The 27,208-nt window shown below is 51.4% G+C and overlaps 3 protein-coding genes across 9 annotated transcripts in view; 1 reads left to right on the plus strand and 2 right to left on the minus strand.

Moving 5' to 3' along the window:
• LOC117422301 (protein dispatched homolog 2-like) overlaps positions 1-11,917 on the plus strand; it is a 13,619-nt gene extending 1,702 nt beyond the window's left edge. For 3 of the 4 annotated variants that reach the window (XM_058992023.1, XM_058992024.1, XM_058992022.1), the window contains 7 exons: positions 3,714-4,103; positions 4,361-4,390; positions 4,601-4,724; positions 5,322-5,437; positions 5,721-5,851; positions 6,338-6,435; positions 7,997-11,917. In XM_058992023.1, coding sequence (XP_058848006.1) covers positions 3,714-4,103; positions 4,361-4,390; positions 4,601-4,724; positions 5,322-5,437; positions 5,721-5,851; positions 6,338-6,435; positions 7,997-11,563 — 4,456 coding nt within the window. In that variant the 3' untranslated portion in view covers positions 11,564-11,917. Of the gene's footprint in view, positions 1-3,713; positions 4,104-4,360; positions 4,391-4,600; positions 4,725-5,067; positions 5,137-5,321; positions 5,438-5,720; positions 5,852-6,337; positions 6,436-7,996 lie in introns of those variants that run through there. The other variant, XM_058992025.1, reaches the window with a different exon arrangement.
• A 2,076-nt stretch (positions 11,918-13,993) lies between these two features.
• On the minus strand, positions 13,994-18,384 carry LOC117422183 (pseudouridylate synthase RPUSD2-like). The gene is given in 5 exon segments (XM_058992026.1): positions 13,994-14,668; positions 14,670-14,882; positions 15,508-15,597; positions 16,745-17,041; positions 17,391-18,384. Coding segments are annotated over 5 exon segments (2,070 nt in total). The 5' UTR covers positions 18,237-18,384; the 3' UTR covers positions 13,994-14,044.
• Positions 18,385-18,688: 304 nt separating this feature from the next.
• LOC117963932 (protein-L-isoaspartate(D-aspartate) O-methyltransferase-like) lies at positions 18,689-27,178 on the minus strand. Of its 4 annotated transcripts, none has more exons than XM_058992027.1 (9): positions 27,049-27,178; positions 26,119-26,250; positions 25,550-25,654; positions 24,328-24,359; positions 24,094-24,198; positions 23,125-23,245; positions 22,663-22,748; positions 22,316-22,485; positions 18,689-21,699 (listed from the first exon to the last, which is right to left on the minus strand). In XM_058992027.1, exons 2-9 carry the CDS (start codon positions 26,234-26,236, stop codon positions 21,669-21,671), a joined length of 768 nt encoding a protein of 255 aa, XP_058848010.1. In that variant the 5' UTR covers positions 26,237-26,250; positions 27,049-27,178; the 3' UTR covers positions 18,689-21,668. The 4 variants fall into 4 exon arrangements, with proteins under 4 accessions (XP_058848010.1, XP_058848011.1, XP_058848012.1 ...); XM_058992028.1 differs by having other exon boundaries at positions 18,689-21,733; XM_058992029.1 differs by lacking the exon at positions 24,094-24,198.
• Positions 27,179-27,208: the final 30 nt, after the last annotated feature.

Below are 27,208 nucleotides of genomic sequence, written 5' to 3' on the forward strand. Positions count from 1 at the left end.
GGGTTGTATGGATTTCTTACAAAGGGCCTCGACTTTAAGGACTGATTTTAAGGAATGTTTTTTAGGACGGTTTCTCAAGTGTTTATAAACATTATCCTAGATTTAGGAGTGCTTTAAAATGTTTCATTAACTTTAAAAAAGTGCTTAACACAACATGTATTACCTCCCAGTCTCTCCGCTCTAACCACTAGACCACACTGCCTCCCTCCCAGTCCCTCAGCTCTAAACACTAGACCACACTGCCTCCCTCCCAGTCCCTCAGCTCTAACCACTAGACCACACTGCTTCCCTCCCAGTCCCTCAGCTCTAACCACTAGACCACACTGCCTCCCTCCCAGTCCCTCAGCTCTAACCACTAGACCACACTGCTTCCCTCCCAGTCCCTCAGCTCTAACCACTAGACCACACTGCCTCCCCCCCAGTCTCTCAGCTCTAACCCCTAGACCACACTGCCTTCCTCCCTCCCTCCCAGTCCCTCAGGTCTAACCACTGGACCACACTGCCTCCCTCCCAGTCTCTCAGCTCTAACCCCTAGACCACACTGCCTTCCTCCCTCCCTCCCAGTCCCTCAGGTCTAACCACTAGACGACACTGCCTCCCTTAGACATCGTTTCCCATACTTCCCAGCAGAAATATGCCTTGAAATAACTCTGCAGTGAAGTTCATGGGGAATGCATTGTGCGCGGAAGCCTGTGCAGCACTAATATGCTTCCCTACGTCACTTCCCCCACAGTTTGCCTTATTTTTTCAGCAGTTAGGTGGAATTGTTAGAATGCTGGGCTGATCTAAGCAGAAACAGCAATTGATAACCTTACAGGACTCGGGGTATTAAACAGGTAAAAGATTAAACATTAAGACATTGTAGGAAACGTGTTGAAACACATACCTGGAGCCGATTGGTTCCTTTTTAGTTTGTACTGTGGAAGGGAAGCTACTGATTGGCTGTGTAATATAATAACGCTTTCTCATTGGCTCATGCATAGGCTTGCCTTTCTGACTCTAGGTGTCATTGGCTCAACTGCTGAAAGGACAAAAACCTCATTTTCAGTTCTATCGGCTGGTTTCACCAATCTTAGACTGTCTGACCTGAGGAAACATTGCTGTAGAAAGTCCAGGTCTGTGAAACCAGCCGTGTTACAGCTGACGAGCCCCTTCAATGAAATGTATCGGTTTTAGTTTATTTTAATTGATGTGTTTTGACCTTTCTGAATAAATCGTGAGGCTGTTTGGAGCCGGGAGCTGAGACAATCAAGCCCATTGTCGTCTGAAATTAGAAATTGATGAGTCTGTGATTGTGAAAATTGTCATGTCAACAGTGTCTACTGAATAATTCATGAAAGAAAAAGAAACTCTTTGCTCGTCTTTTCTCTCCCAGTTCACCAGTTAATACAGTAAAGAACAGACTTGTTTACTCTGGCAGGAGGCCTGCACTGTCATTTATTCTTCCCAACAGCTCCCAGTGAAAAATTCATGAAGGACAAAAACACTGGAATATGAAACCATAAAGATCGCTTTGAGCTCAGTGGTTAGATAAAGAAAGCGCTGTGCTGCAGTGTGGAAGGCAGTGGGTTTGAGGAGCTCAGTGGTTAGATAAAGAAAGCGCTGGGCTGCAGCGTGGAAGGCAGGGGGTTTGAGGAGCTCAGTGGTTAGATAAAGAAAGCGCTGGGTTGCAGTGTGGAAGGCAGGGGGTTTGAGGAGCTCAGTGGTTAGATAAAGAAAGCGCTGGGCTGCAGCGTGGAAGGCAGTGGGTTTGAGGAGCTCAGTGGTTAGATAAAGAAAGCGCTGTGCTGCAGTGTGGAAGGCAGTGGGTTTGAGGAGCTCAGTGGTTAGATAAAGAAAGCGCTGGGCTGCAGTGTGGAAGGCAGGGGGTTTGAGGAGCTCATCGGCACAGCGCTCTCAGGGCAGCGTCTGCAGGCTGGGTCTCAGTAGACGCTGGTAAACTTCCAGCAGTACATGGGCCTGAGCTGAGCCGAGGCTGAGCCACCAAGGGCTTTCAAAGCCTCCCCCACATTGTCTGTTTATTTAAGAGCTGCAAAATCCCATAATTAACGCAGGAGTGCCAGGAGGCAAGCGCGCGAGTTTACTGTGTGTGTGTGTGTGTGTGCAGCATAAGGCAGCCCCAGCTACAGAGCACACAGCTTCCTGAGCTTCACCACTGCTGCCATCCGAGAACACAGAGGGGGAAGGGGGAGCGTTTCAAATACAAGGAGCTTGCAAAATAATTCCAGCAAACCTTACCTCAGAATATATATTGCCATCGTTTTGAAGGTCTCGCATGTTCCTGTATGAAAATCGCACACATTATGGTAAAGGTTTTTTTAATGGTGATTTATTTGAAGCTGTTAGTGAAGAATAATGTATTGCTCACTCCTTGCAGATCCTCCTATGCTACGGACTTGCATGAAGGAACTGTGTCGACACACTGAAAATGCATAGAAAAAGCAGGGCTTGGTGCTCAAATGTGAGCCAATGCATGAAGCCTCTGGGAGGATGAGTTCTTTCAAAGAAAATAAATAACATTTAGAACGCTTTGTGTTTTTTATTATTATTTCCTGAAGGAATATATATTTTAAAAGAATATATTCTCAGGGAAAAAAAAGCCCTAAACTTTCTGAATGGTTTTTCCTTCAAGGAAACTCAGATTCCCAGAAGCAGCTCTCAAGTGCCCTCAGTCAGCCCTGCCTTTCATGTGTTTCCAATACTCCAGCCCCCCCCCACAGTGTGAAGCGATCAATACTTCACTCACGCAGCGTTTGAGCAGGGCTCTCCCTTATGCAGGAAAACAAATCAAATCAAGAGTATCGATGTCTTTCACAGCGCTGTGAACACACACGCCAGCCAGGCAGGTCTGAGCTATGGAGACGCGCTCTGAAATGCCAAATAACCAAGGAGTACAGAAACTCACAAAAAGGTCATTTGTGTTTCTTATTAGCAGAACATGACTGGGTTATGAGGGTCCCCAGAGTCTCTCTTAGCGAAGGCAGCAGCAGGGCGGGTCATGCCAGCAGGAGCTTGCTGGCTGGAATCCCCATCACTCCAAGTTGCTGGTCTTGGCTGGGAGGCACAGCATCTGCTGCTCATGCTGGCTCGACAGCGCACAGGAAAGGGGTCCTCCTAATCAGTATGGGGGTTGCAGCAGGCAGACAGCATTCGAATTGGGCATTTCAACAACATTACAAGACGCGTCAAACACTTCCTAAAATCTGCTTTCTCTAATTACACACCTACACAACAGTGAGTGTAATTACTGTCTTACATCATAGAAATCATCAGACATGAAGCAATTAATATGATCCCATCTGAACAGCGCTGTGACATACAGACAGGTAAACGGACAGACAGAGATACAGCCATTCACTTGTGCTAAACTAGGTCCTGTCAACACACCTGGGCAAGCGCTTCTCTAGATATATACAAAAGAGACTGAAGTAGTTTCCTTTGATTAAAATGAATAGAGCAACAAGGAGGCAGTGAGAATGTTTAAATGTCACAAGATGTTATGCAACACCTTCTCTCTCTCGCTTTCACCTCCCTCTTTCCCTCTCTCTCTCTCACCTCCCTCTCTCGCTCACCCTCCCTCTCTCGCTCTCACCTCCCTCTCTCTCTCCCTCTCTCGCTCTCACCTCTCTCTCTTTCCCTCAGCTCAGCTGGAATCCAGCCAGGTTGTGATTTCACTGTGAGTGAGTGCGCTTCCCTGCTCTGTTCTCTTGCAGTGAGATGGTGGAGGAGCCACAAAGTGCAGGAGAGCCCAGACCGGGCCTGATCCAGACAGAGGGAGCGCCCCCCAGTCCCCCCGGGACAGCCCCCCTCTCCCAGCTCTACCACCAGGTCCCGGGGGGCATCGCCCCCCACGATTCGCCACTGCTGAGGAGGTGTCGCTACTGCGGGCACCGGCAGCCAACCACAGCCAGCCCCAGGCCCGAGCACTGTCCAATCACAGACAGCCCTCGGCCGGACCGCCCCCCTGCAGCAGTCAGGACCGCCCTCAGCTGTAGCTCCTCCCCCGCCCCTTCCGGCCGCGACACCGTGCACTGCCATTGGCTACAGGGATCACATGACTCCAGGAACCACCAGCCAGTGCAGCACCACGTGGTGACCGTCAGGTGAGACCGAGGGGGGGCTGACCGGATTGCTTTCTGATCGTCTTTTTCACACCTGAGTGAGAGCGCAGAACAGAGTGCGAAACCCTCTTGTTAATCTTTATGTCCTTGTTGAATATGTGGATGGGATTTTTAACATGTTTTACTGTGCTATATTCAATGCTGCTAAAGGAAAGTTTAAAGTGGAAGTCAGTTTCCTAACCCCAGTGCACCCTCTTTAGCTTGTGTCTGATACCTGATGTCATGTTGTTCTCTTGCAGGCATGAGTCACAGCACCGGATCCCGAGAAGGTCAGTGTTATTATGGGATGGGATCTGCGCTGTCTAGGTGTGCTGTAAAGATGTGTTGAAGATCTTTTAGTGTTCTGAATGCATCGTTTACTGTCCGGTATTCAATTAGGAAATTCGAACGTGATTGTGAGACACTGTCTGTCTGCAGCTTTAGCATGAAATGCATCCATGCGCACAGCTAACGTCTGCCCCTCTGTGGTTGGTTGACAGCTATTCCCAGCTGATTGCTGACTGGCCGAAGGCAGTGCTGATTACCTGCGCTGTGGTGTTCCTGGCGTTCTCATTGGCTGGGGTGCTGATCGGTCCCCTGCCAGACTTCTCAGACCCTCTCTCAGTGAGTACCCCCCCCCCCCCTCTCTCACAAACAGAGGAACAGATATTTTTTAATTGGCTGTTTGGTCCTCTCGACCAATCAGGCCTGGTCTTGTTTAGTTCTGCAGTATCGAGGGAAGAATGTGAACAATTGACAGCAAGAGAGCGCCATCTAGGACCATATAAGAGGTACTGCAACTAACAGGTTATGTTCCCTTATTTAGGGAATGGGTAAACTGGTTTGCTAATTAACAACAGTTATTATTATTATTATTATTATTATTATTATTATTATTATTATTATTATTATTACAGTTGTAAAAACCTAGCTTTTTTTTTTTTTTTTTTTAAACTGCTCACAATTTCCGCCCTTGGGAGTCTTTTCAGAAGCATGTTCGTGGTTGAAAATGGACAATAGTGAGAATATTAAACTGGTAATAAATTAAACGTTACTAAAAATGTAAAACATAGCTTTAAGTCAAAAGATTCCAGAAAATATGTTTAATTTAGCTTACCTCCAGGACACGATCAGGAAGATAAAAGAACACAAAGTGTTGCGTGGACGCTGCCTTGTGACGATCTCATCCCCTTGCTCCTCTCTCCCCTCTCCCTCTGTCAGGGGTTTGAGCCGCGCGGCACTGAAATCGGGACGCGGATGCATGCCTGGAGCAAGCTGCAGGAGAGCACGGAGCCTGGGAAACTACTGTCCCTGTCTCCCAACCAGTCCTTCCTCAGGTACTGCTGCTACCAGGGCTGGAGGAGGGAGCCGTTCCCACTGAACTGGGAGAGCTGGGAATGTACAGGGTGGGAGAAAACCCAATCGCTAAACTCCAGTATAACCTATAATCCCACAAGCCAGTATGGAAAGAGATTCACTAAACCCGAAATCAAGCAGTGCTGTCGGCAGTGTCTGTATTTTTTCTTTCTCAATTCATTTTATTTAAAAGACGATGGAATCGCATTAAGTTCTAGTTGGTGCAAGGACTGTGTTTTAACCCCTCCTCCTGCTGTTCCACAGTGAGAAGAAAGGGGGCGCTGTGGGGGAGAGAGAGGCTGTACCCCCAGGCCCTGAGACCAAGGAGAAGAAGAGGAAGAGGAGGATGGTGGAGAGGGACTTCACGCAGGACTCCTCCTTTTGCAGCTCTCCCAGTCAGTAGGGTATAATTGAACACAAACAGCTGACCCTGCCTCTTGCGCTATTGGAGTGACTCGTCATGAGCACTGTGAAGTGAAGCTGGAGAGGTCCTGTCACTCAAAGTGAGAAACGGGACGGCACTCTAATACCATCAGAGACACGGTCAGCTGCACATACTTACTGTAACCCATGCTGTAACTCAAAGCAAGAGCACAACACGCTGTGAAGCCTTTAGCCATGTCTTCAGAATTCTGTCAGCTGAAATACTAAGCATACTGCAATGCTAGTGTTGCCATAATTACAGAGTAAGTAACTTCAGCAGCTGTTCGAATGTTCCACCCCCCTGACTATCCGATTGTGTTTGCAATCCTTCGGAGTGGGTCTGGGTCCTGATGCTTCGATATTCCTATTCTCTGTGAATCTGTCTGAGCAGCACCCTCCTACTCTCTGCTATCTATAGTTATATATAATCTCTCTCTCTCTCTCTCTCTGCGCTGCAGACGTCAGCTTTGCTCAGCTGGTATTCCGCTCTGGAAACTCGGACAGTCTCTGGAGTCTCTCTGCGATTCACTCCATGTGTAAGATGGATCAGGAGCGGGTGAGTGCAGAGCTACCTTCCAGTTTATAACACCAGGGGGCGCCGTGTCAGACAGTTTACTCCAGACTGGCATCAAAGGAGTGCTGACCTGTGAACTATCAATACAACAATGGAACACAGCTCTGTTTAGTAATGCACTATATGAGAATGGAACACAGCTCTGATTAGTAATGCACTATATGAGCATTGAACACAGCTCTGTTTAGTAATGCACTATATGAGAATGGAACACAGCTCTGTTTAGTAATGCACTATATGAGCATGGAACACAGCTCTGATTAGTAATGCACTATATGAGAATGGAACACAGCTCTGTTTAGTAATGCACTATATGAGCATGGAACACAGCTCTGTTTAGTAATGCACTATAGGAGAATGGAACACAGCTCTGATTAGTAATGCACTATATGATAATGGAACACAGCTCTGTTTAGTAATGCACTATATGAGCATTGAACACAGCTCTGTTTAGTAATGCACTATATGAGCATTGAACACAGCTCTGTTTAGTAATGCACTATATGAGAATGGAACACAGCTCTGATTAGTAATGCACTATATGAGAATGGAACACAGCTCTGTTTAGTAATGCACTATATGAGCATTGAACACAGCTCTGTTTAGTAATGCACTATATGAGCATTGAACACAGCTCTGTTTAGTAATGCACTATATGAGAATGGAACACAGCTCTGATTAGTAATGCACTATATGAGCATGGAACACAGCTCTGTTTAGTAATGCACTATATGAGAATGGAACACAGCTCTGTTTAGTAATGCACTATAGGAGAATGGAACACAGCTCTGTTTAGTAATGCACTATAGGAGAATGGAACACAGCTCTGTTTAGTAATGCACTATATGAGAATGGAACACAGCTCTGATTAGTAATGCACTATATGAGCATGGAACACAGCTCTGTTTAGTAATGCACTATATGAGAATCGAGGATGTGTATCTAGTTATATAGTTATATACACATAAATCAAATACACTGAAACGCAGTATATGAGAAAATCCTGCCCCACAGTGCACAGCGTATAAAGTGAATAAAGGAATCATGGTAATGCAGACGCGTCTCTGCGGCTGTCCCCTCAGCACAGTGTCTGCACCGACCCACTGCAGAGTCTACAAGACAGGCCACCGGGTGTTTCAGGAGTGTCTGCGTTTGCAAAAAGCCTGTTTGAGGAAAGCATTGGCCGAGTTCTTAACATAAAAGCAAAGCCCCATCTTTAAAGACTGCATTCATTAACTGCAAGAGACACCGTTCTCAAACCAGCTTAACTGGCAACGCAACAGGGGTACTGCCGTGGCAATCAAGCCAGCACAAGGGCTACTGCTAAAAATGTAACATTTTTTAAAATCAGTATCAAACTATTGGAAAATCCCACGACTCTCTGATCATCACCAACACAAAAATCTTGGGCTGCTCATTTCATCTTAAAATGAATGATTGATTAGAGCAACAAACATGCCGGAATTATCAGCAGTGGCTGTTTACCACCAAGTCCCCTTCCTCCCGATCTCTCCCTCACCCCTCTCCCGTCTGTGTTTTTCAGATCCGGTCCCACTCTCACTTCCAGAACCTGTGCCTCCGGCAGGGCGGGGAGGGCGGGCAGTGCTGCCCCAGCTGGTCCCTGGGCAACTACCTGGCGGCGCTGGAAAACGTGACGTGCGAGGAGCTGAGCGAGCAGCAGCTGTCAGACCGGCTGCAGCAGCTGAGGAGGTGCGCTCCCTACTACCACCAGGGCAGCCTGGCGCCGGCCTGCGGGGAGCGGGGCAAGCCCGGCCGCTGCTCCACCGTGCCCGACCAATGCAAGAGCTCCAGCGCCATCTACCAGATCCTCCACTACTTGGTGGACAAAGACTTCCTGGGGCCGCAGACCACTGGATACCAGGTGCCCTCTCTCAAGTACAGCCTGCTCATCCTACCCCTGGGCAGGGGGGACTCCCTGATGGACATCTACCTGCAGAACCTGGAGGGCTGGGACCTGCGCTTCGGCACCACCGCGGTCACCGGCATGGACCTGGGCATCAAGAAGCAGCTGTTCTGCTACTACCTGGTCAGGGACCTGGTCTATCCGCTCCTGGGGGCGGTCACCCTTGTCCTGGCCACTGCCCTCTACCTGCGCTCGCTGCTCCTGGCCGTCGTCACTCTGGGGGCGGTCCTGGGCTCCTTGGGGGTCTCCTACTTCTTCTACAAGCTGGCCTTCCGCCTCACCTTCTTCCCCTTCCTCAACCTGGCTGCTGTTCTGGTCCTGCTGGGCAGCTGCGCCAACCAGGCCTTCACCTTTTCAGACCTGTGGGGCCTGCAGCTGTCCCAGAAGCCCCCCGCTCTCCTGGACAAGAGGGTGAGCCGGGTGCTGCACGAGGCTGGCTACCTGACCGTGGTGTCCGGTCTGACTTCCAGCGCGGCCTTCTACTCGGGCTATCTGAGCAGCATCACGACAGTGCGCTGCTTTTCCCTCTACTTGGGCACGGCCACGCTGGTGAGCTCGCTCGCCGCCCTGGTGTGGCTGCCCTGCTCCCTGGTCCTCCGCGAGAGGTACTCGCACGTCACAGTCTCCCCACGGCCGGCCGGCAGGGTGTGCTGCGCCCCGAGCTCAGGGGGGTTCTGGGACAGCAGCTCCCGGAAGCGGTGCCTCTTCTCCCTGGCACGCAAGATGAGGAGCCTGAGCAGGGGCATGACCAGCACCTCGGACCTCCTGTTCCTGAAGGTCCTGCCCTGCGGGGTGGTCAAGTTTCGCTACATCTGGGTGTGCTGGTTCACGACGCTGGCTGCTGGGGGCACCTACATCACCTGCGTGGACCCCGGGATGAAGCTGCCCGTGCTGGAGAGCCAAGCCACTCAGCTCTTCCGCTCCAGCCACCCCTTCGAGCGCTATGACGCGGAGTACCGGCACCAGTTCATGTTCCAGAGGCTGCAGAGCGGCGAAGAGAAGCCCATGGTCGTCACGCTGGTCTGGGGGGTCCTCCCTGTGGACAACGGGGACCACCTCGACCCCCGCAGCACGGGCTCCCTGGTGATGGACCCTGACTTCAACATGAGCAGCCCCGAGGCTCAGGTTTGGCTGCTGGAGCTCTGCGGCAGGACGCGGAACCAGAGCTTCTACTGGGAGCAGTGGGAGGGAGAGCGCGACAGGGGGGAGAGCGTGTGCCTGGTGGAGAGGCTGGTGCGCTGGATGAGCAGCAGGCAGTGCTCCCTGAACGACAACGACAACGGCCTCTGCTGCAACCACATCCCTTTCCCCTACCGCCCTGCCGTGTTTCAGCACTGCCTCGGCATTTTCACCGCAGAGAGGAGGGAGGAGGAGGAGAAGAGGGGGCTGCGGTCCGACTCCGGGAGTGTGCGCTTTGACTCCGAGGGCCGTGCGGCAGCCCTGGCGCTCGTGTTCGGGACCACCTACCGCTACAGCTTCAACTACAACCAGACAGCCCTTTTCTACCAGGAGATTGACGCCTGGTTCCTGGGGGAGATGTCAGGGGCTCCCCCGGGGCTGCGCAGGGGCTGGTTCGTGAGCCACCTGGGCCTCTACGACCTGCAGCAGTGCCTGAGCTCCGAGACTCTGGTGGTGATGGGCTTCTCGGTGGCCCTGGTCTTCACCACGCTGCTCCTGACTACGTGGAACGTGCTGCTGAGCGTCTACGGCGCCGCGGCTGTGGGGGGCAGCGTCTTCGTGACGGCCGGGCTGCTGGTCCTGCTGGAGTGGCAGCTGAGTGGGCTGGAGGCCCTCTTCATCTCAGCCGCCGCCGGGCTCTCCGTGGACTTCGCCGCGAATTACTGCGTTTCCTACAGCCTCTCCCCGCACTCGGACCGGCTGGGCAGGGTGGCGCACTCCCTCAAGAGGATGGGCTGCCCCGTGGCGCTGGGGGCCGGCTCCTACTTCTGCGCCGGGATCCTGATGCTGCCGGCCACCGCCCTGGTGTTCCGCAAGCTGGGCATCTTCCTGCTGCTGGTGAAGTGTGTGGCTTGTGGCTTTGCCACCTTCTTCTTCCAGTCCCTGTGCTGCTTCTGCGGGCCCCAGAAGAACTGTGGCCAGATCCTGTGGCCCTGTGCTGCTGCGGGCGTGGACGCAGGAGGCCACAACACCAAGCAGGACGGTTCAGCCCCCGGTGCGGCAGCCACCAGATCGGCCGCTAACGGAGCGTTTGGCTGCCGGTCGAGAGCCAGGAGGAGTTTCGGGAAGGGAGGAGGCAGGGGCGGGGAGCAGCTGTGTCAGAACCAGCAGAAGCAGGGAGGAGGAGGAGGAGGAGGAGGAGGAGGAGGAGGGGGCCGGGGGGGAGAGGAGGAACACTACGAGCTGCAGCCTCTGGCCAGGCAGCTGAGCGACAGCTTCGAGAACAGCACCTGCACCAGCAAGCTGTCCAACCGGCCCTCGGTGCTGAGTGAGGAGATCCAGTTCCGCGGACTGAGCCCCAGGAGGACCGTGCTGGGGAGGAGCGGAGAGGAGGAGCAAGGGGAGGCTGGGAGGGGAGAGAACCGGGGGTGCCACCTGCACACCTGCCCCCCTCCCCCCGCGCTGCAGACCTCCTCCCCCTACAGAGAGAACCTCCTGAGGCCCATGGCTTCAGCACCGCCTCTGGGAGACCAGGCTCAGGACAGGCTGCTGTGCAGGAGGTGCCAGGGCCAGACCGGGGGGCTCCGACACTGGAGAGCAACCTCCCTCTCCTCCTCCTCCAGCATGGAAGACATCACCCAGCGCCTGGACTCGCGCCACCCCTCAGTCAGCGACGAAGGGGGAGCAGCCGGCAGCTCTTACCAGCACCACCCCCACCGGCGCCTGCTCTCCTCCCAGTCCCAGAGCTCCTTCGATGGGCTTGAGGACTCCAACGAGACCTGCCTAAGCGACATGGAGGGGGGGCCGCCCACCCCACTGCCCCCCGCCAAACCCCAGGAGGAGGGGCAACCGGGACACCTCAACGGAAAGAGGGACACCTTGCGGCTGGCCCTGAGGGAGACTGTGTTCGATGAAGCGCCCCCAGTGGCTGGGAGGGGCAGGGCGAGCCACGGGGAGCAGCAGCCTGTGATCCTGCCCAACAGCAAGCCTGACCTGCCCGACGTGTGGATCAGGAGAGAGGAGGAGGAGGAGGAGGAGGGAGGCGAGGGGAGGGAGGACAACAGCTGACGGGGACTGAAGAGGATGAACAAACTCCCTTATTGAGAAAAACTACTTACCGCATTTAAAAAAAAACCTGAATGGTTGGCTGATCTTTGTCTTTCTGCTCTTTCTGGACAGACTGGACACTGTGCAGTACCTGGGCTGCTGTCTCTGAGCTAAAAGAAGCACTCAAACCAGCACACAGACCCCCATGTGAAGCTCAGTGCATCTTGTTTTAAAACGCATGGACCGTCACAGCACTCTTTTTAAGCTCCAGAAATGGAACACTTCATTCAAAAGCATGAACACGTGCCAAAAAGGGGTACCTGAGCTCTGCAGTCCCCAGAAGACACTGGGTCCTATTGAGAGAATTAAACAGCTGGCTGCAGGACACTGTGCTCACGTCTCCATCTTCTGGTCAGCTCTGTGCATTACAGTTCCTACTGACCAGCAAGGCTGGCAAAATGAGCTTTGAGTACACATGAACGTATTTGTTTAGGCATTGATGAGTTTTCTAAACACACATTATACTTATAAGATTATTTAAATGGAAATAGAAGAGTTTTTCTGTAGATATTTTTTTTTTTTTAACAGAAGTTTCCACTTTGACTTTGGTGAAGTAATATTTTGGTGCCCCTCCCCCCCCCCCATGGCAGGTTGTCAATCACTCCGGTACTGAATGCTCCGGGAGCCTCCACACTTTGAATAGCACAGCTGCTGTAGAGAGAATAATACTTCAGTCATCCCGCTGGAGGACTGAAGAGCGATATGGCTGCCTGACGGTGACTCTAAAGTTGGGATGAAGTTAAAGGTTAAAGGTTTGGGTGTAAATGGTGATTTAAAGTCAGAACTAGGGTTTCGTGCAGCTGCTTCTGAAAGCGTGGTTATTCGGACAGATACACAACTTGCTAGGCTGCCCCCAGGGGGCCCAAGTTTGAGAAGCACAGTTTTCGGGACAGTCTGGTATTCCGTGTTGCCAGCCCGTGCCACTCTGCCAAGCAGTCCTGCGCATTGGTGACACAGATTCCTGAAAACCTTTTAGTTTGAATATACTGTCTGTATCTGCTGTATGTCTGTATGTACATGAAAACAAAAGCAAGTGCCAAATAGATGGGATTTCCAGACGGATTGATTTTTTTGCAGCTGCCAACGGATCCTGTTATATATCAGTGTGTAATTGTACATGGTTGTGGGGCTGCAGTCTACGACAAAAACTAAAGCAAAAAAAGCAGATTCTGGGTGATGGCTTTCTGCTTACATCTGCCTTTGTGGATGGTTGGATTTGTAATGAACTGAAGAAGGGAGCACAGCATGTTAGGACTTCTCTTTTCCTAAACATCACAGCTCTGGTGTGTAACGTTCCCACCCCTTTGAGGGGTTATTAAATCAGGGGACAGGCTTGGACAGTCATTTTCTTCAGCACAACAAGACTGAAACAGACTGCAGCTGCCTGAACGAAAGCTCACTGCAGAGTTTACAGCCCCACTCACAAACCTCTTAACCACAGAATGATTTGTAATAAAGTTCGATCTTCATGAAACGGTTCGGGACGGTAGCCCGTTTGTTAGAAAAGGTTCACGCTTACAAAACCATCTTTAAATAACTCCAGAGGTAACGATGCTCGGTTAAATACTTCTATTTATTAAAACAACAACCATGAAAGCAGCAGCATTCAGCCAGATGATCGCGCAACGCTCTCGTCTAAAAATAACTGGAGATTTAAAAAATAAAGATTAGTTTTGGTTTGTCTTTTCGTGGTTCTTTTTCTGTATTCTGTCTGATAATTGTTGGTATTCGTGCGAGTGTCTGTGTAAGTGTGTGTGTCTGTGTGAATGGAGAAGTGTCTGTGTGTGTGTGTCTGTGATGAAAGTGTGCCATTTTTGTGTCAGTTTAACTATCACACATGACATACTTGTGTTTGTTAATTGAAAACACAATCAGGACTAACTTAGAAGGCTAACTTGGCTGTTGGCACTTCCAAGATAAAATGTATTACACAAAATCACATTTTATTTGTAACACATATAACAGGTAATGCATTTATCTGATTTGTTCAAGTATTTCCACAGAGTGTCTTTCTCCATCTTGTCAGAATGCTTTACCTAATGTGTGTGTGTGTGTGTGTGTTTGTGTGAGTGTGTGTGTCAGCTGCCTATAGCTGTTTTGTATTACAGGGTTTAGGAGTATAAAACTACAAATCAATGTTTAAGCAGAAATTATGAACTGAAAACTAGTCCAGTCCTAACCCTAACCCTCCCTCAGTCCTAACCCTAACCCTCCCTCAGTCCTAACCCTAACCCTCCCTCAGTCCTCCAGCCAGTCCTAACCCTAACCCTCCCTCAGTCCTAACCCTAACCCTCCCTCAGTCCTAACCCTAACACCCTCCCTCAGTCCTAACCCTAACCCTCCCTCAGTCCTAACCCTAACACCCTCCCTCAGTCCTAACCCTAACCCTCCCTCAGTCCTAACCCTAACACCCTCCCTCAGTCCTAACCCTAACACCCTCCCTCAGTCCTCCTGCCAGTCCTCCCGAGCCCATTCAGGCAATCTGGTGGAGTACTCAAAGTCGGGTCCTTTGTATCGCAGCGCATGTAAATACATAACCAGCTCCTTCTCGGTGGGGTCCTGCCTCACAATCCTACACTCGCTGCACAGGGGGTCCTTAACCGGGGGCGAGCCCGGGGCGTCCGCCTCAGTGCCGGCCTGCATCTCCCCTGCTGTCCGCTGTGCACTCTCCCCGGCTGCATCGCCACGAGGAATAGGATTTTCTGCCGCTGTTTCCTTGAGGTCTGTGGCGTCAGCCGGAGGAACTCCCTGCGCACACGAAGTTCCTTCAGGCACGCCACAGCAGCCTGAATCCTTTCCTGTCCCTTTATTTATGCTGTGATCGCTTTGAGTTTGATGAGCAGGCGCACCAGAGCCAGCACCCTCATTGAAAACATTTCCTCCAGCCTGACATGTCCCCGCGCCACCCTCACTTAACCCCAGCCCCTGGCGTGTCGTACCCTGTGGCTGTCCTCCCTTGTCGAGTTCCCCCTCCACGATGTCCAGGAGATACAGGCTCTCGTTAGCCCGGTGTTCCTCCACCAGAGCCCGGAGCAGCTCCTCGTTGCTGAGGTCCACGCGCCCCCCCCCGGCCCCCCTCGGGCCCCCAGACGGGGGAGCTGTAGATGGGGTCGTTTGTGATGGGGTGCCCCAGGAACTGCAGGTGCACGCGGATCTGGTGCGTCCGTCCTGTGAGGGGCAGGCAGCTGACCACGCTGGAGCCACTGCGACTGTCCCAGTGGAGCCGGCGGAACACTGTGCGACACGGCTTTCCACGAGGGTCCACGCGACACACACCCACCTGAGAGAGGGGGGGAGGGGGAGGGGGGGGGGTGGGGGGGGAGGGAGCGAGAAAGAGAGGGGGGACAGGGAGAGAGAGAGGGGGGACGGAGAGAGAGGGGGACAGGGAGAGAGAGGGGGGACAGGGAGAGAGAGGGGGGACGGGGAGAGAGAGGGGGGGACGGGGAGAGAGAGGGGGGGGACAGGGAGAGAGAGAGAGAGAACCCGATCAGCTGTAAGGAAATCAACACCTGCTTAGTTTACTGCAGTACAACCTCAAAGTTACAAACACACAGGGAATGGAGGTCCTTCTTACTGGTTTGTTAAATGTTTAGCCATTCACTTATTTCGAGTGGAAGCAGCTTTGATGTCTTTTTAATTACCTGCTGATTCTGTGTATCCAATACTGGGTGCAGCGTTTGTTTCCCCATTCCACCCCAATCAGCCCCCCTCGTCGCACTGAATATATTAGTAAAGATCCTGAGTGAATAATCAGCCCTCTTCAAAAATAGCAAGATGTCAGTGAAGTGGTATTCTGAACATCTGAACTGTCAGGCAATGCAGGGGAGCCCTGATGAGAACGCACCCTCTGCAATGCAGGGGAGCCCTGATGAGAACGCTCCCTCTGCCTTGCACCCTGCACCCACCTTGTAGGACACTACGAGGATGGGCTCCTCGCACACAACCTCTCCCTCAGGGAACTGCCCTCGCACCCGGCACACATACTCCTTCTCCAGCTGATAGAGAGAGAGAGAGAGAGAGAGAGAGAGAGAGGGGGGGGGGGGGGTTAGACACTCACACTGCCCTCGCACCCGACACACATACTCCAGCCCTGAGTTTAAACACAACCCCCAGTGAAGTAAATCATTGGAATGATCAGGAGCCAGGAGGTTTGAGCGATCAGGCACCTATTAATAAACTATATAGCTGCGTGTTTATCTCCTCCGAACAGCCACCCTGTACAGACACAGGAGAGTCTTATTCATGCTGTGATGAGGAGTGCAATCAGATCAGAGCAGATTTAGAAGAGGCGGGGGAAGACTGCTCAAACTCCTCGCATCTACCTGGTCATTTCAAAAATATATCGGTGGCAGATTGATATAGAGACACAGACAGGGTGGTGATCTGCTGCTGCGTTCCTGACCTCTCTGTCTCTGACGAGCTGGTCCAGTCTCTGCGATAGTATACACACACACACACTCTGCTGCGTTCCTCACCTCTCTGTCTCTCACGAGCTGGTCCAGTCTCTGAGATGGCACACACACACACACACACACTCTGCTGCGTTCCTCACCTCTCTGTCTCTGACGAGCTGGTCCAGTCTCTGCGATAGCACACACACACACACACTCTGCTGCGTTCCTCACCTCTCTGTCTCTCACGAGCTGGTCCAGTCTCTGAGATGGCACACACACACACACACTCTCTGCTGCGTTCCTCACCTCTCTGTCTCTCACGAGCTGGTCCAGTCTCTGAGATGGCACACACACACACACACACACTCTCTGCTGCGTTCCTGACCTCTCTGTCTCTGACGAGCTGGTCCAGTCTCTGCGATAGCATACACACACACTCTCTCTGCTGCGTTCCTCACCTCTCTGTCTCTCACGAGCTGGTCCAGTCTCTGAGATGGCACACACACACACACTCTGCTGCGTTCCTCACCTCTCTGTCTCTCACGAGCTGGTCCAGTCTCTGCGATAGCATACACACACACACACTCTGCTGCGTTCCTGACCTCTCTGTCTCTCACGAGCTGGTCCAGTCTCTGAGATGGCACACACACACTCTCTGCTGCGTTCCTCACCTCTCTGTCTCTCACGAGCTGGTCCAGTCTCTGAGATGGCACACACACACACACACACTCTCTGCTGCGTTCCTCACCTCTCTGTCTCTCACGAGCTGGTCCAGTCTCTGCGATGCCTCCAGGGTGCGAGCGAGGAGCAGGACCCCGGAGGTGAGACGATCGAGCCGGTGCACGGTGTGCAGCCCCCCCAGCCCGCGCTCCTTGCCCAGCAGGAACAGCACGCTGTTGTGACGGAAGCGGCCGCAGGGGTGCACGGGCAGAGAGGCCGGCTTGTCCACCACCACCAGACCAGCCTCCTCCGACAGCACCTCCAGGGGACGGGCGCTCACCGGGGGCTCGTGACGGTGAACCGTGTTCCGCAGGAAATCATTGTTCTGCAGGAGAGGGGAGGGTGAGGGAGAGGGAGATGGGAAGGAAGGGTGGAGGGGAGATGACAGAAAGGGAGAGGGGAGAGTAGGGAGGAGAAGGGGCAGTGGAGAAAAAGGAGGGAGCAGGGGAGAGAAAGAGGATGGAGAGAAAGATAAAAGGAGGGGAGAGAGAGGAAATCAGGCTTTACTAATATACACCCCCAGGGGGTAAATCAAACGACAAATCTTAATACTGTACAGCATGACTAGTAAGGGTATCTGCATGAACATACGGTCTTATTAAAGGGTGTTTGCTACAGGATATATATAGCGGCAATATGCAGGCACTGTGACAGACACACAGGTAGTTTAGTACCTTCAGTACGATGCCCAGGTCCCGCACGGGCTGCTCGTTGAGTCTGATCCGGCCGGCTGCCGCTGCCTGTCGGTAATACTCGATGGGCTCGGCCCGGAACTCCGAGCTGAACACCTCCAGCAGAGTCTTGCCGACCCAGCGCCCCTTGCAATAGGTCTGGAAGTCAAAGTAGTACGGGCGCACCTTGCGGAGCCCGCCCTCGAAGTAATAGCTCGTCTCCTGGAAGTGCTCCTGGCTGAAGCTGACGCCCGGGTTGCGCTTCTGCGGCGGGGGTACGTATCTCTCCCCAGGAGCGAGCTTCTTCCCCCCGGCGCCTCTCCGCCTCTTGCCGCGGCGGCGTCCTGGCTCCTCGGTCTCGTCGCTTTTCCGTTTCTGCGCCGGTTCGGGGATCCCGCTGTCGGGAGTAATGGTACTGGGTTCGCGTTTCTTTTCTGTTGTAGGTTCTGGACCTGAATTCTCAGCTTTATCCATCTGACGCGTTCTGATTCCCCGAATTGCGCTGTAATCAGAACTGCATCGCGGCCCGGCTCCAATTCTAGTAAAGCCTCGCAATGTTAATGGGTAACGCTGGTTCTGATACCAGAGTGTCCTTGCTGGCTCGGATCGAACCCGCTTCACGCCCGGTTCAGTTGCTTTGCTGTCGCTGTCACGTCGGATTTGCAACGGTACCCTAGTTCTAGTTTCCTGTTTATACCGGGTCCCTTTGGATCGCTGGTTCTGTGCCTGTTGCTCCTTGCAGAAGCCTGAGCTACTGCTCACAGACCGGATGGGATTCGGTTCAGATCGTGTTTTGACCAACTGCCTGGTCCAGTATGGGATTCCGATGCGGAGGACAGATCTGGACATGAGACTCACGTGTTGTCATTCCGCGGTCCTGATATAAGCAGCGTCGCTTTTCTACAGCATCATAAGGGTGACCTGACCTCGCCTGACTGAGTTAAACAAACCAAAAATAAAGGTCGCATTTTGGTGATGTGATGTTGTTTTTCTTATTTCTTTGAATTTGTTTGTCGTGTTTGTCTTTACTTTTGACACGAGGATCACACTCAACATACACGTGTTAACCCACAGCTGCGTCTCTGTCTGTTTACTACGATGCTGGCTCTGTAACATTAAATTAGTTTTTGTTTATGTCTTTAACTGAAAGATAAATATAAAACTGTTAAAAATAAAATATATACATATAAATATGAACATGAATGGAAATGAATTCAGAAATGGCAAATGACAAAACTGTGGTACAGATTGAGGGGCTCTGTTACAGAATACAAACACGAGCACATTTAAACAAAGGGGGGTTCAAATAACGTTTTTTTTTATTTGTTTTACATTACACGCACACACACACTTTACAATGTTAATGGCAGCAGCCTACAGCACAGAACATATTTATACACAACATTAAAAAAGAAATGCACAACTGTTTATTTGAAAGCATTTCAGATACACCAGCACTTTGATTCTCTTTAATGCAGTCTATTGATCATTTGTGTGTAAACAGGTTATTCTGCTAAACAGCGCCAGATACCCTTTTCACTGCTGAAACCCCATTCCAACCCCATCCCTTCACTGCTAAACCCCATTCCAACCCCATCCCTTCACTGCTGAAACCCCATTCCAACCCCATCCCTTCACTGCTAAACCCCATTCCAACCCCATCCCTTCACTGCTAAACCCCATTCCAACCCCATCCCTTCACTGCTAAACCCCATTCCAACCCCATCCCTTCACTGCTAAACCCCATTCCAACCCCATCCCTTCACTGCTAAACCCCATTGCAACCCCATCCCTTCACTGCTAAACCCCATTCCAACCCCATCCCTTCACTGCTGAAACCCCATTCCAACCCCATCCCTTCACTGCTGAAACCCCATTCCAACCCCATCCCTTCACTGCTAAACCCCATTCCAACCCCATCCCTTCACTGCTAAACCCCATTCCAACCCCATCCCTTCACTGCTGAAACCCCATTCCAACCCCATCCCTTCACTGCTAAACCCCATTCCAACCCCATCCCTTCACTGCTAAACCCCATTCCAACCCCATCCCTTCACTGCTGAAACCCCATTCCAACCCCATCCCTTCACTGCTAAACCCCATTCCAACCCCATCCCTTCACTGCTAAACCCCATTCCAACCCCATCCCTTCACTGCTGAAACCCATTCCAACACAATGCATAGAGTTCACACAAACTGTATTCAAATTTCTACACATTAAAATAATAAATGGATATTATTTAATACAATACATTGCATCTGCTTTTCATCCCAGGATTGGACTCAGCATGTTAAACATCCTGCGCTCATGGATTGGACTCTCAGCATGTTAAACAGCCTGCGCTCATGGATTGGACTCTCAGCATGTTAAACAGCCTGCGCTCATGGATTGGACTCTCAGCATGTTAAACAGCCTGCGCTCATGGATTGGACTCTCAGCATGTTAAACAGCCTGCGCTCATGGATTGGACTCAGCATGTTAAACAGCCTGCGCTCATGGATTGGACTCTCAGCATGTTAAACAGCCTGCGCTCATGGATTGGACTCTCAGCATGTTAAACAGCCTGCGCTCATGGATTGGACTCTCAGCATGTTAAACAGCCTGCGCTCATGGACTGGACTCTCAGCATGTTAAACAGCCTGCGCTCATGGATTGGACTCTCAGCATGTTAAACAGCCTGCGCTCATGGATTGGACTCTCAGCATGTTAAACAGCCTGCGCTCATGGATTGGACTCAGCATGTTAAACAGCCTGCGCTCATGGATTGGACTCAGCATGTTAAACAGCCTGCGCTCATGGATTGGACTCTCAGCATGTTAAACAGCCTGCGCTCATGGATTGGACTCTCAGCATGTTAAACAGCCTGCGCTCATGGACTGGACTCTCAGCATGTTAAACAGCCTGCGCTCATGGATTGGACTCTCAGCATGTTAAACAGCCTGCGCTCATGGATTGGACTCTCAGCATGTTAAACAGCCTGCGCTCATGGATTGGACTCTCAGCATGTTAAACAGCCTGCGCTCATGGATTGGACTCTCAGCATGTTAAACAGCCTGCGCTCATGGATTGGATTCTCAGCATGTTAAACAGCCTGCGCTCATGGATTGGACTCTCAGCATGTTAAACAGCCTGCGCTCATGGATTGGACTCTCAGCATGTTAAACAGCCTGCGCTCATGGATTGGACTCTCAGCATGTTAAACAGCCTGCGCTCATGGATTGGACTCTCAGCATGTTAAACAGCCTGCGCTCATGGATTGGACTCTCAGCATGTTAAACAGCCTGCGCTCATGGATTGGACTCTCAGCATGTTAAACAGCCTGCGCTCATGGATTGGACTCTCAGCATGTTAAACAGCCTGCGCTCATGGATTGGACTCTCAGCATGTTAAACAGCCTGCGCTCATGGATTGGACTCTCAGCATGTTAAACAGCCTGCGCTCATGGATTGGACTCTCAGCATGTTAAACAGCCTGCGCTCATGGATTGGACTCTCAGCATGTTAAACAGCCTGCGCTCATGGATTGGACTCTCAGCATGTTAAACAGCCTGCGCTCATGGATTGGACTCTCAGCATGTTAAACAACCTGCGCTCATGGATTGGACTCTCAGCATGTTAAACAGCCTGCGCTCATGGATTGGACTCTCAGCATGTTAAACAGCCTGCGCTCATGGATTGGACTCTCAGCATGTTAAACAGCAATCTGCTTTTTCTATGTTTGGAAGAGTCTGTAAGCAAGACTTCAGCACTGCACAAACAGACAAGACTCCTGTGGTGCTAAAACTTTTTTATTCAAATAAATGTACCGCACCCAACCCCCTGGATTTCCTGATATGAATCTGTGTATTTTACAGGTGACCCCCCCCTGAGTATAAGCATGCCTGTTCTGCATTGAGCTGTGTGGTGAGCCTTACAGGAGGTGCTGTACCAGGATTCATCAGCCAAGAACAACCCTGTGAGCACACAAACACACAGGGGCCCTTTACCAGCGTCACTGCGCGCTCGCTTAGAACACAGTGTACATTATTACAGACCTTCTGGAAGATTACTTCCATGTAAACTACCTGAAGATAGCAGAAGCTGAAATGTTGTTGCTTTTCGCTCAAGTTTTTTCTTTAAACATGGCGATTGATTCATCAGTTGACAATCATTAAAGTAAAGGAGAGGAGGTCTGCCTGGAACTAATTTGCACGGGACAGTATTTGGCACATAAGAGGTGCAGAGTGCTATCAGGGGACACTTTTTTCCTGTGTGGTTCTGTACGGATCGGGTCAGTCGGACTCAGGACCTGAAGCAGCACCACTCCCACCCCCTGCAGGGGAAGCAGACACTGTCAGAGGTCATCTCTGGAGGGAAGAAAAAGATTTGAAGCACTCGCTTAACTCCGTGTACTCGCTAGCACTCTGACTGCAACACGCTTCCAACTGCAGAACTCTACAACTGAAAACTGTACCAATACAATCTGGACTAGCACCTCCAAATGAGCTGGATATGGCACAGAACATACTTCACTCTCTCCACTATCCGCGTGGTTCAAATTGTCACTCGGCTAGTTTCTCATATCCAGATCACTCTATGCTCTAGTCACTGGTTCATTCAAACGTTCATTCATTAACTAATTCAGCAATAATTCAAGAGAGTTGAATCAGGAAAAAGAAGATCTGACAGACAGACAGACAGTCAGGGTACCTGACTGGTACTTACATATATACAGACAGACCTGAGTAGGGCATACATACAGACAGACAGACAGACAGACAGACACACATGCAAACAGACAGACAGACACACATGCATACAGACAGTACCAGAATAGGACAGACAGACAGACAGACAGACAGACTTGAGTAGGACATACAGACAGAAATGCAGACAGACATACATATAGACAGTCCAAGGGTCCCACAGCAGGACAGACAGACGGGTACCTGGGCCTCTGGCGCTGCTTGTCAGTGAGGGGCACGTAGACCACGCCCATGAGGGGCTTCCTGCTCACAGAGCCGTCGCTCTGCCGGTCGTACTGCTCCAGGACCTGCCCCCCTCCCTCGGGGCCCACCGGGATCACCAGCCGGCCCCCCGGCTTCAACTGGGCCAGGAGCTGAACCAGAGAGAAGGGCGAGGAGCGGGGGGCAATGAAATCATTCATTCACCTTCACAACTGGAAACATCTCCCGACAGTGCTAGAGGTCAGGGAATAATCCAGGCGCGTCCCTGGGATTAGACTGGAAACCTAATGGAAATGTTCAGCCCAGCTCAGCATCACAAATGCCCTTACCTCTTTGGGGAGGGTAGCTGCCGCTGCGCCGACGTGGATGGCATCGTAGGGGGCGCCCTCAGGGTACCCCAGTCTCCCGTCACCCACTGGCAGAGTGAAGAAGGGGCACAGAGTGAGGGAGAAGTGCAGAAACAAAAGCTTGCGTACTATTCTGAAATCAAATGCCGTTACCACGTTTGATGGCACACGGGTACACTGCAAACAGCAGTTTGAACCATTCCTAATTGTACTAGGAGTTTAATAAGACACCCCTGAGCTTGTTACCTGCACACACTGGGGCTAATGAAGCTCCTAGTAAACCTGGAACGGGAGTAACTGCTGTGCAATACACGTCTTTCCATCTGTGACAAACACACACACTTGTGCCTCCATGACTCCACAAACACAGTACACTGCCTAAAAATACAGTACTGATGGAAAAGGCAGAGTGCTCACAGTGGGACACCCCCTCCCCCTCCTCACCAACGAGTTTGACCCGGCCGGAGGTCAGCAGCGTGGGGTCATCGGCTCGGACGTTGCGCTCGGAGTCCTGAACCAGCTCAGCAATGTGATCGATACCCACCACACGACCGGAGGAGCCCACCTGTGCAGAGAGAGTCAGAGAGAGAGGATGTGGGAGCAGGGCAATAAGTCCCCTGCTAAATCTGCTCGGAACCGCTCTCACTCATCACAGCACCGCCAACCAACGCTCTCACGCCTGCGAGTCTCTGAACCGCTCTCACTCATCACAACAGCGCCAACCAACGCTCTCACGCCTGCGAGTCTCTGAACCGCTCTCACTCATCACAACACCGACAACCAACGCTCTCACGCCTGCGAGTCTCTGAACCGCTCTCACTCATCACAGCACCGCCAACCAACGCTCTGACGCCTGCGAGTCTCTGAACCGCTCTCACTCACCACAGCACCGCCAACCAACGCTCTCACGCCTGCGAGTCTCTGAACCGCTCTCACTCATCACAACACCGACAACCAACGCTCTGACGCCTGCGAGTCTCTGAACCGCTCTCACTCATCACAACACCGACAACCAACGCTCTGACGCCTGCGAGTCTCTGAACCGCTCTCACTCATCACAACACCGCCAACCAACGCTCTGACGCCTGCGAGTCTCTGAACCGCTCTCACTCATCACAACACCGACAACCAACGCTCTGACGTCTGCGAGTCTCTGAACCGCTCTCACTCATCACAGCACCACCAACCAACGCTCTGACGCCTGCGAGTCTCTGAACCGCTCTCACTCATCACAGCACCGACAACCATTTATTTAACATCAAACTCTGTTATTAATCCAGGAAAGGCATCCCATTCGAGACATTCTCACCGCCTCATGCTTTACAAAACACAGCACGGTACGTTTTCCAGAAACAAACACAGTAACTGCACTCGTGTAAGAGTAGGCGTGAGACAGGGTGGTGCGGCACCCACCATCCGGGCCAGGCAGGCAGTGAGGTAGCCGCTCCCTGATCCCACGTCCAGCGCAGCGGCTCCCTCCCCCAGATTGTCACCGAGCACCTCTAGAGCGTGAGCATGCTGCAGAGAGAGAGAGAGAGAGAGAGAGAGAGAGAGAGGGGGGGGGGGGGGTTAGGGATGCTGCAGACACACACACAGATACACACACACACACACACACACAATCCTCTCTCAGGAGTCCACACTCACCATGTGCGGGGCGCTGATCGTAGCCTTGAACCCTACCAACACAAACAGAGAATTCAAACATATTACAAGCTGCACTGAAACAACACAGACCACTAGAAACACACACAGAGTATCAGAGAGAGGGGTTAGACACACATACACACACAGAGTATCAGAGAGAGGGGTTAGACACACATACACACACAGAGTATCAGAGAGAGGGGTTAGACACACATACACACACAGAGTATCAGAGAGAGGGGTAGACACACACACACACACACACACACACACAGAGTATCAGAGAGAGGGGTTAGACACACACACAGAGTATCAGAGAGAGAGGTTAGGGACACACACACACACACAGTATCAGAGAGAGAGGTTAGGGACACACACACACAGTATCAGAGAGAGAGGTTAGGGACACACACACACAGTATCAGAGAGAGAGGTTAGACACACACACACAGAGTATCAGAGAGAGGGGTTAGACACACACACACACACACACACACACACACACACACACACACACACACAGAGTATCAGAGAGAGAGGTTAGGGACACACACACACACACAGTATCAGAGAGAGAGGTTAGGGACACACACACACAGTATCAGAGAGAGAGGTTAGGGACACACACACACAGTATCAGAGAGAGAGGTTAGACGCACACACACAGAGTATCAGAGAGAGGGGTTAGACACACACACAGAGTATCAGAGAGGATACACAAGGGTTGTAAAGACAATCAATGAGAGTCATACACACAGAGGGACGACAGCCCAGACTTAGGCATGTCTCGTTATTCGACCCAGGAAGAACCATTGTGCTTTCTGTTTACACCACATGCAATCAACCCTGTACCTCTAACACCACATGTCTTCCAGTCCTTTATTCAGTAAAGATTAGCTGTTACTGTGGGGAGCTCTGAATGGAAAGCCTGGTGAAGCTGCTATTGCTGATGCTACGCTACAAGCTGTGCCATCGAAATGAAAAGTACATTCACTGTGGAACACCCAAATGCACAGCAGAACAGCAATGATGTAACAACAGAGAAGCTGTTCAATAAAAACACAAAGATAAAACAGGGGGCTCCATCTCCCCCCCGGATTAGGGGACACAGTAACTGCTGCAGAATGTCTCTGGCATGCTGGACCAGCGTCTGTCCCCAGTCCTGAGCTGGCAGTCAGATCTAATGACCTGCCTGAATGCTCTGGGGCATGGCGTCTCTCACCGATAGGCTGCGGGGAGTCCATGTAGGGGAGATCAGTGATGTAATGTCCCCGGTCAGTGGCCAGCATGACTTCATACACACGCTGAGACCGGATCACACCATGCTCTGCGGGAGAAAAGAACTTCAGAGACCTGGGGCCAGCTTCACAAAGCACTGCTACAGTAGCACTGAGAGGGCTGCTAGCTAGCAAGAGGCCTTACTTTAACCTGTTTAAAAAATATATATTTTCAGACAGAACGATAAAGTTGAGTAGAAATCCGCTCTGCAAGTCTATATGATTAAAGGATAAAGGCATTGTTTTTTATGGAAGTGAATTGGATTTAGAATTCTGCTATCTAGACCAGCTTTGTGAAACTCGCCCCTGATCCCTCAAAGCACAAGTCATGCAGCAAACCACAGTACAGCACATGTGAACTGGACGGGTCCTTCCAGCTCAGGTGGGTTCAAGTGCCAGGCCCTCGCGAAGAGCCAGGCTCATCTGCACATGTGGTTATAGAGCGTTTCTCTCATCTCAGCAGCAGGGCTCAGAATCTGCATCACACAGCACTGCCCGTTACACAGGCCCTCACCGCGCAGGTTCCCGATGAGCTCGGCGTGGGTTCGACCGCTCGACATCCAGGACATCGTGCGAGACAGCAGCAGGCCCATGGGCAACGCCACTGCAGCCAATCGGATAGCAGCCCGCATCGCCCGCCCTCAGCCTGCCAGCCAATCACAACGCAGACAGGGCACAGAAAGAAAACTGCATTATGGTCAAGTAGTGCACATTGTGACTGAACACACGCATACATGCCAACAGTCCCGATATGCACATGCAACAGTCCCTCCCGATGCACAGGAAGAAAGTCCCGATATTTACCCATAAAAAAATCATTTATTCTGCGCAGGAGAGTCAGTGAAAACCGCACGCAGTGCTCTTCGTGCGGCTGACACATCTGCTGATCACTAACTTATACAAAGGGAAGAACGCTTCATTGTGTCTGTTTTTACTGTCATGATGGTCGTGTCGTGTTGAGTTGAGCCCTGGGGGGGGAGATATGTATAATATGTCTATTATATGATCGTTTGTGTTTTTTGCGTATGACTCCTCCCATGTGTATGAGCCCCCGGCTTGCATTCAAACATACACAGTTTCCTTAGTGGTGTGCCTCTGCTTGATTGAGCTCTCTGACTTACACACATTAAACAAAGTGAAGTATTGAAAACAGCGAACAAGGGCCCCTGACGTACACAGTGAAACACACGATCTGCACAATGTGCTGTCGGCACGGCCTAACAGCAAATTAATAACATGCTCGACCGCCGACATATCGAGGCGGCCCTGTGTTTATTTAATATCGTTGCGGGTTGTTTTTGGAAGACAGTCTTGTACAGCGCAGTGCAAGATCAGACAGCGTCAAGATTCACTGTGAACTTTAATCAAACGATGAATACATTTATTCAAGTCCATCCTGACAGAAGTTTATCACACTAAGCGTCGACACAAGCAACGGGCTTACCTGCAAAACAAGTTTCCAACACTTCACCCTGCTTCACGGCAGTGACGCGGTTTCTAGGGTGTTGGGCTTGTTTCTATAACACATTCTAGCCAATGAGACGCGGTTATTTACAGGCTGACGCACGTCTCCCTGTTACAGTTCAATATGATTGACAGCAGGA

The sequence above is a fragment of the Acipenser ruthenus genome, chromosome 18 (assembly GCF_902713425.1).
Source record: "Acipenser ruthenus chromosome 18, fAciRut3.2 maternal haplotype, whole genome shotgun sequence".
In the NCBI taxonomy this organism is placed as follows: Eukaryota; Metazoa; Chordata; class Actinopteri; order Acipenseriformes; family Acipenseridae; genus Acipenser; species Acipenser ruthenus.

Bases quoted from the DNA above. Each gene is read 5' to 3' on its own strand.
- LOC117963932 (XM_058992027.1), bottom strand. From the start codon at position 26,236: ATGCGGGCTGCTATCCGATTGGCTGCAGTGGCGTTGCCCATGGGCCTG. The intron at 24,360-25,549 runs GTGAGAGACGCC...TTGTGTTGGTAG, and splicing joins GGACTCCCCGCAGCCTATCG to GGTTCAAGGCTACGATCAGC. The intron at 23,246-24,093 runs GTGGGTGCCGCA...CTCTCTGCACAG, and splicing joins CTGCCTGCCTGGCCCGGATG to GTGGGCTCCTCCGGTCGTGT.